The following is a 14,156-nucleotide window of genomic DNA, read 5'->3' on the forward strand; positions in this document are numbered from 1 at the left end:
ACTGTTGACCTGACTCCATTCTCCACGTCCCTGGATATCTGACCCCATGTGACCTCCTTCTGTAGGTGGTGGCATGAAATAGTTCTTTTTTTTTAAAAACACAGCTTACAACATGTCCTGCATCTGCACTCAGAGGGCGGCAACACCCCCGCTGTCTGCCTCGCTCTCCCAGCCACCACCAAGGCCACCAGTACACACTGCTCTTTATTAAAAGTCATTCCTATTGTGTGTTTACATCAGCATATCTTCACAAGACAGATGTACTCAGTACTTTTCCACTGTCTGTTCGCACATACAAGGGTTTCACTACACACTCTGCTAGTTAATGGTTAAGTATAACATCGTATTATAAGTACTGAAACAAATATATCATGAAAGGCTTCTGAATGCCTCGAACTAAGCCATATATTTACAGTTAGCAATAGTAAACGTTTCAGAGAACACCTCTGGGACACCCAGACCAACCAACCCAACCACCCCGTGGCCCAACACTTCAACTCCCCCAAGGACACGCAGGTCCTTGGACTCCTCCATCGCCAGACCATAGCAACACGACGGGTGGAGAAAGAGCGCCTCATCTTCCACCTAGGTACCCTCCAACTACAAGGGATGAACTCAAGATTTCTCCAGTTTCATTTCCCCTCCCCCACCTTGTCTCAGTCCCAACCCTCGAACTCAGCACCACATTCCTAACCCTAACCTGCAATCTTCTTCCTGACCTCTCTGCCCCACCCCCACTCCAGCCTATCACCCTCACCTTAACCTCCTTCCACCTACCACATTTCCAACACCCCACCCCCAAGTCCCCCTTCCCTACCTTTTATCTTAGCCTGCTTGGCACACTTTCCTCATTCCTGAAGGGCTCATGCCCGAAACATCGATTCTCCTGCTCCTTGGATGCTGCCTGACCTGCTGCGCTTTTCCAGCAACACATTTTTAGCAATAGTAAAATCCTCTTGCAAGATTACAGGGATGGGAGGTGGGGGATGCTCTTCACAGGATTGACGCATATATGATGAGCCAAATGGTTCTCTTTCTACACTGTAGAGATTCCTTTATGGTTGCTGCAAACTCTTGAAAGACCTTTTCAAACATCATTGGAGAAGGTGACCGATGTAAAATAGTGAAAAGAAAAAGCCCCAATTTTTTTTTTGTCCATGTGGTGCAGGGAACACAAAGAATTTAAACAGGGAGATAAATAAAAATAAAAGCACAAGTTAGGGCAGTATCCCAAAAATGTAATCACTATACAAACATACCTGCAAGGTCCACATTCAGTGAGAAAGGCATGAAGAACTCTGAACGCAAACTATCAAAGAATGTATGTAAGGAAAACATATACTTCATGCTGGCAAAGAAAGATCTGAAGGCTGAAAGCTCAAAATAATTACAAACATGAGTTAGGAGCAGCAATAAGCCATTTGGCCCCTTGAGCCTGTTGCGCAATTTAAAAAGATCATGGGAGTTCTGAATGTTACCAAAACAGATTAAAAAATCATTTTGATAATACAACCAAGACAGCTGCAGAGAAAGGATGACCTTATACAGCACAACACAAGAATTATATAAAAATCCATTTCTTTTAACACTCCATGTCTCCCGTAACCTAATGAAACTTCCCATGAATAAAGAATAAATACACAATTGAATGCATTCAGAAAGATACAATAAAATTTATTGTTGGTAAGGCATGTACCTCCAATTCAAGTCTGTATGTATTTGAAACAAATGAAAGAAATTGCTTAAATCTACTAGTAGATGAATTTATTCCTTTATTATAAATATTTATAAAGTTTGAGTTTTAACTAATTAAATTTACCAATTTAAAATTACAGAGCCAATCACATTTGCAAATACTAGAAAATCATTGTAAAAAAAGACTTTACATTTTACAATAGTGTCAAATCTGTTTCAGTATATGTAATTTTAATAGCAGAGCTTTAATCTTAGCAACAGAATCACCAACAAATGTAACCTCATTCCAGGATTTTAGATTTTTACAAAAATCTAGTGTTTTGGTTGCACTAAACCAAAAACAGAAATATGGAAGGCCTGGTTGGTATCACCAAATTCTATTTGGCAATTATCACTTTTAGACCTGGAATACAGTTACTAAAGTCTCACCTTAATTCTGAAATGTTACACACTTTGAACAGTTGCAACTTAATGACAATTTCTATGAACTTTGATTGCTAGGTTTAAACTGCTCTGTACAGTTTGGGTGGAACTGCAAAATGCCATGTTGTTTACATTTAAGATAAATGCCACTGCTCATTATTTGCCAAAATCTTTATTCTGAAACATGCAATATTCAACACCAAAAACTTTGACAGCTGCTAGCCATCAATATAATTTGTACATCCAATGTTCACACCAGCACAATTAATATCCCAGCAACATCCAATATTACAGCATTCCAAATTCTAAATAGACAGCATGACCAAAGAGAAACTTGGCATCCTTCATTTAATTAATCTGCCCACAATCAGTAATCATAATGATTCGACTGGTGGTGCCACTTTTTGAACCAAAGGTTTCAATTTTTCTCACAACATCCATGCCTTCTTTTACATAGCCAAATGCTACATGCTTCATATTTAAATGTTTGGCTTCCTTTAAAGTAATGAAGAACTGTGAATTATTAGTATTTTGGCCCCTATTTGCCATGGACAACAAACCAGGACAAGAGTGCTGTATAATGAAGTTTTCATCATCAAACGTTTCTCCGTAAATAGACTTCCCACCAGATCCATCAAAGCTTGTGATATCACCACCCTGAAAGAGAATGAAATTCATGTTACACAACACACAAAACATTACAACGTCACTCTTCACCTTAATCTTAAGCATCACCCTCTCAGAAATATGCTTTCTTCTGTTTTCTCATTTTAACGGTTTGGCATTTGCTTAATAACTTATTTAAATAACACTAGTTCTTACTGATTTTAAATCTCAGCCACTCTTCAGCCATTTTTCAAAACTCGTTCAAATGTTAAATTAGTAACTGAAAATGAACTAGCTTGTTAGAGACTCTGATATTTAGTTGAAAACATTGCTCTATCAGAAGGAAACACAAGGCCACTAAATGGGAAAGCAACCGATTTTTTAGATTTTGAATTTGAATGGGCCGACGTGCTGGAATAGTTCTTAGATTCTGACTATTTGCAATAGTTTTGGAATCATTAAATCAAACAATGCAATTCAGGTGAATACAATGATTAAATGAAAATCCCATGGCACATCCATATTTCTCAAATATTTATTTTAAAATATAAACTTGTATACCAATGAAGAAATAGAGTGTCTGCATTAGTAATCCAGAATCCCAGTCTGATCATGGGTTCAAATCCCACCATGGCAGATGGTGGGATTTTAACTCAATTAAAAACTGAATAGAAAGTTAGTCTTACTGGAAGGCATGTAAATGACTGTCAAAGCTTCTAACAACCTGTGTTTAGGGGCCCTCTGAGGGGCCCAGGTTCAAATCTCACCTACACAAGGTGTGTAATAATCTTTCTGAACTGGTTGTTTGGAAAAGTAGGTTAAAATTTAAAAAAACCTGTTCACTAATATCCTCCAAGCTGTCCTTACCTTGCCTAGCTTACAGGTAACTCCACTCACAACAATGTAGTTGATTTTTGACTGCCTTCCACGCAATTAGGATGGATAAATGTTGCCCTAACCAGAAAAACCCATGACCCATGAACGAATAAAAATAAATGTTCGAGCAAGTGCTAGACAATAAGATACAGCAGCAGAATTAGGCCAATTGGTGCATCAAGGTTTCTCCTTCATTCTACAATGGCTGATTTGCCTCTCAACCACATTCTCCTGCCTTCTCCCTTTAAGAGGTGATCCCCTACTGAGCAAGGACCCATATCTATCTTAAATATGCTCAGTGATTTGGCCTCCACACACTTCTGAGGAAAGATTCACATTCCCTCTGGCTGAAGAAATTCCTCATTTCAGTTCTAAAAAGGTCATCCCTTCACTCTGAGGCTGTGCCCTCAGGTCTTAGTTTCTCCTACAAGAGGGAATATCTTCTCCACATCCATTCTATCCAAGCTTTCAGAATGCTAAAAAGCCTCAATGAGATTCCCCGCATCCTTCTAAACTCCACTGAGTACAGTTTCAGAATCTTCAACCACTACTCAATGACAAGCACTGGACCACAGGGACCATTTTTGAAAACTTCATCTGGCCCTGCACCAAAGCCAGCATATGGTTTCTTAGATATGGGCCCCAAAAGTGCTCACAATATTCCAAATGCAGCCTGACCAGAGCCTTATACAGCCTCAGAAATACATTCCTGCTCTTGTATTAGCCCTCTCAAAATTAATGTTAACATTGCATTTGCCTGCCTAACTGCCAGCTGAACCTGCACGTTAAACTTAACAGAATCCTGAACTAGAACTCTAAGTCCCTTGGTGCTTCAGATTTCTAAAATCTTTCTCCATTTAGAGAGTAGTCTACACCCTTTATTCCTCCTACCAAAGTGCATAACCTCAAATTTTCCACTGCATTCCATCTACCATTTCTTTGCCCTCTCTCTCAGCTTGCCCAAATCCTCTGCAGCATCTCCGCCTCCCCAACACCACTTGCCCCTTCAGCTCGGTCTTATCTGCAAACACAGTGAGTGACCCAAGTTCCTTCGTACAGATTGTTAATGTATGAGGGGAGTTGTGGTCCCAACACTGGCCCCTGTGAAACTGCACTAGTCACTGGTTGCTATCATGAATAGACCCACTCCTCTTCTGCCAGACAGTCAATTCTTTAGCCTTGCCCCTAAGACCATGTGCACTTGTCTGAGTAAGCAGGTTCCTGTGTGGCATCTTGCCAAAGGCTTCTAGAAATTTAAATAGATCATGTCCAATGCCTCTCCTTTGTCGAAGTCGCTACTTACTTCTTCAAACAATTTGAACAGATTTGTCAGACATGTCCTCACCTTGATAAAGCAATGCTGACTCCGCCCTATTTTACCATGCACATCCAATTGCTCTGTAATCTGAACATTAATAATGGATTCTTAAATGTCACCAACAATTCAGGTCAGGCTAACTGATTATAATTTCCTGTCTTTTGATTTCCACCAGTTTGCAAACAGGGGTGTTACATTAACCATTTTCCGGTCCTTTACATCCCTCCTTAACTCTTGAATCTGGGAGAATCATCATTAATGCCTCCACAATCTCCTCAGCTATCTCCATCAGAACCATGCAGTGTGGGTGATTATCTACTTGCAGGTTTTTCAGCTTCCCTAGCACCTTCTCCTTAGTGCGGGCCACTACACTCACCTGTCCCCTGACTCTGCATGGCAGATTAATGGAAGAGAAGGCAGTGACAAATGAAAGTTACTGTAATTGGCGCAGGAAGACAGACTAATGCAGTGCACAAGCAAGGCAGATGGAAACAGTGGGAACTGAGCAGTCACTTGCCCCTCTCCTCATAATACTTTCTGACACTTATTCACCAATTTGACTTTGAAATTAATGCCAGGGTGTGAATGTCAGAAGACCTTGGGGCCTCTGCATTTTGGGTACAAATCAATTTTTAATGGTGCAATCAGTACTAATTACTGCCAATCAGCCTACAGGGCTGAGGGGTGAAAATTTAATTTCACAGTGTCTCAATACTACAGAACTTAGTGTTGGAGATTTTTAGCAACTATTACTTTTTTCTTCTATCTTAATTCCACATTTCTTAGCAAATCTTTGATTTCTTCTATATGACTTGCCCTGATATAGATTGCCTGGTTCAGGTTCCACATAGTTCAAAGATTCTTCAATCTGATTGCTGGAACTGTTCCTGTTCAGACACTAAAACTCCACTTCTGGATGGTACAATGTTGGGTCACCTAGCAGGCAGCTATCCTATGCTCAGAGGCACACAAGTCTGTGTGCAACTGTCAACATAGTTTCAGAGAGAGTATCTTATGCCCTGCCTTCAAAATCTGGGCCAGTGTTTCTCAACCAAGAATAATGCCATGTGCAAATTGGCTTTTGCACTTACTGCATCACTTGAAACATGGGTAGTTAAGTGCAAAATGAAATTACCATTGTTAAATGGGGGTGATGCATTTTGTTTGAAAAATAGACACATTGCCTATATCTTAGAAAATATGAAACTGAATGGAACAGAATATATTAGGGAAAGTGAAATCATCAACAAATGGCATGGCACATCAGTAATATAAATAAAAATAATAAAATAAATTACAAGTTATTATTTCTGTGATTGTGGAATTCAAAAGCAGAGGCTAAGTTGATCTAGGCCCAATCAGGATGCACTCAGTACTGTGCACAAGTTAAGCTCTGCACAATAAAAAAGGACATAGAAGCATCAGAAAAACTGCAAAAAAAAATTTACAAGGATGACACAGAACTACTAGGAAATACTGAACAGGTTGGAATATTGTTGTGTTGACAAACGACGCTTGGATAAGCAGAGAGGAATTTAAAAAGGAATAAGTTGGACAGGATAGACATGGCAAAAATGTTTTCACTTATGGAAAACCTTAAACTTGGATCCACAAAACAGAACTAATACATACAGTAGGAAAAGGAGACATTTCTCTCGCCACAGTACTCAAAACAAGAGCTTTACAACTACAAGCAGTTGTTGAGACAAATAGCTTGGATCTTTTCATCAGGAAGCTACACGAGATGCGAAAGCTATGGCAACAAGGTGAGTAAAAGGGAGTAAAATGTTTGATAATCCACCATCATAGTGAATGGTCACCATACTCAATGGGCAGAATGGCCTACTACTCTTCTTATGAATAGAAAAAAATGTTTAAAGAATGGAATGAGGTATATAGAATGGGAGGTGACTTGTATAGAAACTGTGCAGTAAAAGTAATGTTGTTATAGTTCCAGAGGACCACAGAGATGTTTTTCCATTAGACATGACTGGTGGTGGATTAACATGGGGGTCATGACACCTCAGGCGAGGGGTAAGGTCTAGAAGAAGGGACCTTTACGATAACCTCAGCCATTACAGGATTGAACCCATGCTGTTCGTATCACTCTGCATCACAAACATTCAGCCTGGTAGCTGTCCAGCCAACTAAACTAACTGAATTCCCCCATAGATGGCAATAACACTTGGTTGACCCAAAATGCCTGTTCTGTGCTTTATGCTTGAAATAATCCTTGGGTTGAGTCCTGATAATTTGCATTGTGAAGGTAAATTCACTAGAAACTGACCAGCAATTGCTTTTCTGCGACCGCAGGAACAATGAATCCACTGAGTATGAAGCAGCTATATTGTACATGTCAATCTGCAGTTTACTGCACCAACTACTCTCCTTAGCCACCTTTCAGCACAAGCAAGAAGGTATTGCCAAGTTACAAAATTCATAACGTCTGCCAAAGCAAAACACAATGCACCAAAACAAGTGCACAAATGGAAGCAAATAATTACCTGGCAAACAAATTCTGGAATAACCCTGTGAAATAATGAATTTTTAAATCCAAAACCATGCTCTCCGGTGCAGAGGGCCCTAAAGTTTTCAGCTGTTCGTGGAACTTCATTTGATAGCAGTTCCATGGTAATTCGTCCCATGCTCTCCTTATCAGCTGACACATCAAAATAAACAACAGGGTTACTGCTACTTGACAGGGCTAAAACTTGGGATTCCTCAGATTTCTGTAGTTGCGAAGATGCATCTCGACATTCTTCAAACTTCTTTTTGTAGGCAGCTGCCAATTCTGGAGTTTTGAATCGCACTGCAAGCTGTTCTACTTTAGCTTCGCCATCTGAAAAAATACAAACAGGAATATTTCTCTGGGAGAAAAAAGCTGCAGATCGAGACATCAGGCTGAGAAAAATTTGGGGGTGGGGGGGCTGCCTCCCCAAGGTAGAGGAGACCACATCAGGAGCAATAGATACAATAAATGACGTGTGTGGAAAGTGGAAGGCTCCTTTTTTTTGGGGGGGGGGGGGGGGGGGGGGGGGGTGGCCACAGGTTTTGCGAATCTTGTGGTGGCAGGGGAAGGTGGACCTGACAAGAATGTCGCAGAAGGAATGGCCTCTACGGAATGGGTAGAGGTGGGAGGGAAATATATCCCTGGTGGTGGGGTCTGTTTTAAGATATTTCCCTGCCTAGTTGGGATGGGTAACTTATGACAATTCAGCAAATAAGAACGACAAAAGTTTTTCATGATTTTTCCATCAGGTGTCTGAATGACTTAAAGATTATGCAGAGTACAAAACATTTTTCACTCAGCAGCATTGACAACTGACATCTTTTCTCTTCCCCCCCCCCCCCCCCACCCCACCCCCACAAACAGCATGCAACGTATGCAGGTTTAAATCTTACCAGTGTAGTCAGCTGCAGTCCAAATAAATGCATTGTTTGATGTATTCAATGGTTTGAGTTCCATTTCTTCAGTAATAACATGATTCGCACAGACCTTAAGAACTTGTTCTCGCCTCATCAGAATACGGTAACATCGCTTTTGGGAGTGATACAGAATTTTTAGGTCCCCAACTCCACGTTCTTTCCACTGAGAAATATCACGGTCCCAACGATACAGTTTACATCTTTCTTTAAAAATGATTTCCTCATCTTCTTCACCAGATTTTGTATTAACCTAGTGACATGAATTGCATTGATTCATTGTAAGAATAATCATTTGAAATTCAACAGTAGTCAACTTTTTAAAATTTCTACCTAAAAAACATTGGCCAGTAATGCATCACAATATCAGTTATCAAACTAAATTCTAGGCAATAAAGATCAAACTATTCACAGATTAGATGGGTATAAAGGACAAACAGACAATCAAGTTTTAAATGTAACTACACAAATGTGTGTATATTGTTTATATATTGATTCTGAGGAAATAATTTTAATAGAGGCTTCTATCCGTTTGCTCAAATTGTTGGACAGTACATTTACCTCAGGTAAGGAAACTATTGGCTCAAAGTGGATGTCATTGCTAGATACAACATCAGTGCCATCATCTTCTTCACATGGGCTTCTGGACACCACCGAAGTAAACACAGCTGTTCCTGCATTTGCCCAAGTGAAATTAGCTTCTGTTGGTTTAAAACAGTTGTCACATTTTTCAGTATTAGAAATTAAACAATATTAGGTTATCACTCCCAGCAACTTGCTCAGGGGTTTTGCAGATTTTAAAAGCACATCAAAAAAATACTAAAAATAGCATTTTTAAACATAAAACATAAAAAAGAGATTACAGAGCTGAAGTATGATAAAACTATACACAATATTTGCAGCAGTACAAAATCACCAAAATACCCAGGCTATGAACAGCTATTCATGTTTTAAAGGCCAAATTCCACTCAAACATTTGTTCCTGAATTAAAATAGGAATTATGTTAAAAACTTTATCTAAAAATTCAAAGGTTGCCTTAATCAGTTAAAGAAACCTGAAAAGCAATTGACATTTTTAAGTTTTCTTTTTGCAGTTGCGCTGTTTGTTTGGAGTAGGGAAAATGATCAGAAACTTTATTACTAGTTTGATTCAGTAAAGTAATTGACTTTTTCAGTTCTAAGTTAAGCAAATATTTAAGTAAATAATAAGTTTAGAAAGGAACTTGGTATTTAGTCAAAACCAAGGATTTACAAGACAATAGGATCCAATGACATTAATTTCAAAATGAAATGTTTTATCTACAATTCAATTTTAATTTCCTATTTTCATTCCTTACTCTTGCAGCTCAGTCAGATGGCAACAGTTAGTAGACAACAATCTGGCAGCTTCAGGGCTTCTTTTACTGATAATTACTTTTACTTTTAAATTCAAGTTAAATTTAAAACTGCTATAATGGCACCTGAACTCTATCAAAACGTTTTGCAATGGGGAACACACCACAGATGAGCAAATATACAGACTGCACATAAGCACAACAGCACTAATGCAGGAAAATTCAAAATGACAACAAACCTTCAGGAAATACTCAAAAGGTGAAGAAGTGTATGTGAAGAGAAATAAGAACTGATGTTTCAGGTTGATGACACAAGTTCTACTTTTAGTATTTGTCCTTTTTCTTGCAATCTGTGGTCATTATAGTCCTGAAGGAAATGGGCAAACCAACCTGACCCACTCACTAGACTACAGGGGTCAATAATAATTACTGTCAATGGCTAAAATAACAATAAGGTTCAGATTACACTTACTGATCAGCAAGACAGCTCAACTCAAGGCAATAGGAGACAGAGAAGCAGGACTCTGCTTATGACGGGGAAGTTGTAGCAACAATCCAAGTAGTGCTCTTGTACCTCCTAAAACTCAGGTACAGAACAAGGCAACCCACCCAGTAGAGAATTAATTTAGCATGACTGACTATGTGGTTAACGACTGTCAGAAAGGTAAACTATGACTAGAAAGAGAAATTTGTTTTTTTTTGAAAACCTAATGTTGGTCATTGTGCATTCTTAATGAACAGGAACTTGTTAATCCAAAAATAGATTGTATTTTCATAGTTATCAAGCAGCAACATAAATGCTACCTTTTGGTGCAAACGCATATCCTTCTGTGCTCTGAGCAGCCAAATCTGCGAAAGAAACTGTTTTCGTGTTACCAAATCCAAATATGCCATTCACTGGAAGATGGAAAACATTGTATTAGAAAACAGAAATTCATTAGAAGCAAAATACTCATTCTTCCATGAGCTTTACCATTAAACATTTACCAAGAGTAATAATATTCTCAAAAAGGCATGGCATCTCACTGCGATTTGTAACAATTTAGATCATATTTTAAAATTATTTAAAAGGTGTATGGATAAGATTTGAAATATGGAGCAAATTGCAAGTGAATCCCCTTAAAACCAGTTCTTAAAATTGGTGCCATAGTCACCTTCTGAACAAAATGAACCAATTTCATTATTCCAGTGTAGGATGTGATCAACTACATTGTAAACTGGAACTTTGTTTGAACTTCATTCAGGCTGCTGAGGGAATAGAAGTTCTTTGCTGCTTATGTTCATCTGAGACTTTTTATAATTATAATAGCAATTTTAAAATCAGTTCTATAAAAACAAATGAGAGGTAGAAGTGGACATGGACCACTGAAAAATGAGGCTAGGAGAAGTAATCATGGAGAACAAATTAATGGAAGAACTAAATAGATACTTCATGGTGGAAGACATCAGCAGCAGAACAAAACTTCAGAGTAACTTCGAGAGAGTCAGTGGCCAGAGATAAGTATAATGGCCATCAGTAAGGAAGTGCTGGCGAAGCTGAAAGGTCTAAAAGATGAATAAATCACCTGGACCAGACAGACCACAACCTGGGATTCTGAAAGAAATAGCTGAGGAGATTGTGGAGGCATTAGTGGTGAGCTTTCAGAGAAATCACTGGAGTCAAGTTAAATCCAAATGGAAAGTGGCTAATGTAACATCCCTGTTGAAGAAACGGAGACAGGAGATAAGCAATTAAAGGGCCAGTTAACTTGACCTCAGTCATTGATAAGACTTTAGAGTCAACTATTAAAGATGAGATTACAGCATGGTAAAATAGGGGTGTGTTAGTATGACCGTCAAGGAGAGGGCAGGCATGACAAATCTGTTAGAAGTCTTTGAGAAGGTAATGAGTAACTTTGATAAAGACCAGCCGTGATGTGATTATTTGATTTTCCAGAAGATCTTTGATAAGGTGCTACACAAGAGACTGCGGAATAAGGCAAGACCCCATGTGTTTGGGGAAAGGATAGAGGACTGGCTGACTGGCAGAAGGGAGGATGGCAGCTGGTGAGTAGGAGACTTCCACAGCACTCAGTGTTGGGACCACAACTATTCATGTGATTCAGTAATGATCAGGATGAAGGAACGGAGAACAAAAGATAGGTGGAAAGCCAAGTAGTGGCTTTGAAGTGTTGGGGAGGCAGCAGAAAGACTTGGATGGGCTAGGAGAGTGGGCAAAGAAATAGCAGATGGAATATGTGGAAAATGTGAGGTTATGTACTTGGGTAGGAAGAGTTGTAGACAGTTTTCTAAATGGGGAAATGCTTCAGAAGTCTGAAGCACAAAGACACTTGGGAGTCAGAGTTCAAGATTCTCTTAAGGTTAACATACAGGTTCAGTTGGCAGTGAGGGAGGCAAATGCAATGTTAACATTTATTTCGAGGGGCTAGAATACAAGTGCAGAGATGACTTGAGGCTGTTCAAGGTTCTAGTCAGGCCACATTTGCAATACTGCAAACAGTTTTGGGCCCCCTAAGGATGACTGCGCTGGCCTTGCTATGTATTTGACAAAAGTGCAATGCACAGCAAAAGGAATGGTAAGACACCTCAATAAATGAATGCAAAATTAGCTATTCCTTGATTTGTTGAAATAATTCCCTGTTGAGTTATGTTCGATTTGTATTTGTTTTTCTCAAAAACAGTAAATGTTTGAAAATGCAACGTCTCAGCTTATTTCTGTTGGGCACTTGAAAGTTTCAAAAACTGTGACAATACAAGGATTGTAGTGCTTGTGAACCTTCTCTGGGCTAGCTTCAATCCAAGTATTTGACATTTAAATTGTTTAAGTGGTACTCTTTCTGCAGTCAGAAACCTAATATACAATTATAGCAAGACCTCCCCTACTTTTACTCTCCATGTCCCTTGCAAAAGGTCAACATCCATTTGTCTCCAGAATCAGTTGCTGCAATTGCATGCGAGTAGTGACCATCTCTTGAATGAACACACCAACACAAGAAGCTTGACGCCATGCAAGACCAAGCAGCCCATTTAATTGGCATCAAATTCAAAACCACTCCCTCCACCATAACCCCCAACAGTAGCAGTGTTTACCATCTACAAGTTGCACTGTATACATTCAAAGCTCTTTAGATAGATCTTTTCAAAACTAAATGAACATCGCAAAGGCAGCAGTTACATGAGAACTCCACCGCCTGCAGGTTCTTCTCCCAGCCACTCACCATCCCAACTTGGCAATGTACTTTAATGAAGAACAGGTTAAGGGAGGCAGCCAATGTCTACAATGGCTCAGTAGCTGAATGTTCATACACACTTGTGCACAACTTGGCCACTACAATGTAGTACTCAGCCATGCAAAAACACCAAGGGGACAGGCACATAAATCACGCAAGTAATAAAAAAAAAGTGTTTGATGCTTATGGATCAAGTAAGAGCTCTTTATGCAAACAGCACGAGAAACAAACTGAACAAATTAGACATTAATTAGTTATTATTGACAAATTGGAAACTGGGCCAGAACTGGGAAACAAATATACTAGATCACAATGTCCATAAGTATAGGGTATTGGTGAAAGGGGAAAGGATACAATTCATCTTTGAGAAGACTTAATTTAACAAGATAGGAGATGGCAGTGAAGCAGAGAAGAATAATGCATACGAGAATGCAACAAAAAGTAGGTAATTTTAGTGAATAGCAGATGCAAGGAACAACAAATGGATAACAAAATGGCAAAAAGGGGTGTACAAAAGACTTGCACGGGATATAAAAACCACAGGAATCAATATTCTGATAAAAAGGTAGTTAAGAGTCAGGTGGGCCCCTAAAATGATAGTGGTGCCTCACAGCCCCAAAGACCCGGGTTCATTTCCTGCCTCAGGCGACTGTGTGTGGAGTTTGCACATTCTCCCCGTGTCTGCGTGGGTTTCCTCCAGGTGCTCCGGTTTCCTCCCACAGTCCAAAAATGTGCAGGTTAGGTGAATTGGCCATGCTAAATTGCCCAAAGTACTTTTGGTAAATATTTAATGTGACAAGGGGGATGGAATTGTTGCACAGGCAGACAACCCTTTATCCGAAATGCTCCAAAGTCCGAAGATTTTTTTTGTGAAGTTTTTTTTCCTCATTAACAAGGTTGCTTGGCGTGCAAATAGTTAGCCCAACTCCACACCACTTGATACGAACCACTCAGATGCAACATGTGTGCGCGGCTGTGTCTGTCTCTCTGCATCTGTGCGTGGGGCAGGGTGGGGACAGTGGGTGGTGGCCCTGCACTGGCAGGCCTCAATACTGTTTCAGGGCCCATTTTACTCACAGTAAATCTGTTCTTTGGGGAGTTTTTAAAAAAATTTCACCAAATTGTCACTTATTCTGAAATTCGTAAAATTCTTAATTCTTAAAACCAGGTGGTTCCTAAAACCTGAGCATTTCAGATAAAAGATAGTGCATCTGTACTTTATTTAATTAAAACTAGCCACTAAAACAGAAG

General features: G+C 39.4%; 1 protein-coding gene across 6 annotated transcripts in view; it reads right to left on the reverse strand.

The window, feature by feature from the left end:
- Positions 1 to 1,658: 1,658 nt before the first annotated feature.
- Positions 1,659 to 14,156, reverse strand: part of ranbp2 (RAN binding protein 2) — a 68,964-nt gene continuing 56,466 nt past the window's right edge. For all 6 annotated transcript variants that reach the window (XM_072577543.1, XM_072577544.1, XM_072577546.1 and 3 more), the window contains 5 exons: positions 10,480 to 10,572; positions 8,903 to 9,042; positions 8,321 to 8,594; positions 7,423 to 7,757; positions 1,659 to 2,775 (listed from right to left, as the gene is read on the reverse strand). In XM_072577543.1, coding sequence (XP_072433644.1) covers positions 2,467 to 2,775; positions 7,423 to 7,757; positions 8,321 to 8,594; positions 8,903 to 9,042; positions 10,480 to 10,572 — 1,151 coding nt within the window. In that variant the 3' untranslated portion in view covers positions 1,659 to 2,466. The remainder of the gene's footprint in view (positions 2,776 to 7,422; positions 7,758 to 8,320; positions 8,595 to 8,902; positions 9,043 to 10,479; positions 10,573 to 14,156) is intronic.

This window comes from Chiloscyllium punctatum, chromosome 9, assembly GCF_047496795.1.
Source record: "Chiloscyllium punctatum isolate Juve2018m chromosome 9, sChiPun1.3, whole genome shotgun sequence".
NCBI lineage: Eukaryota > Metazoa > Chordata > Chondrichthyes > Orectolobiformes > Hemiscylliidae > Chiloscyllium > Chiloscyllium punctatum.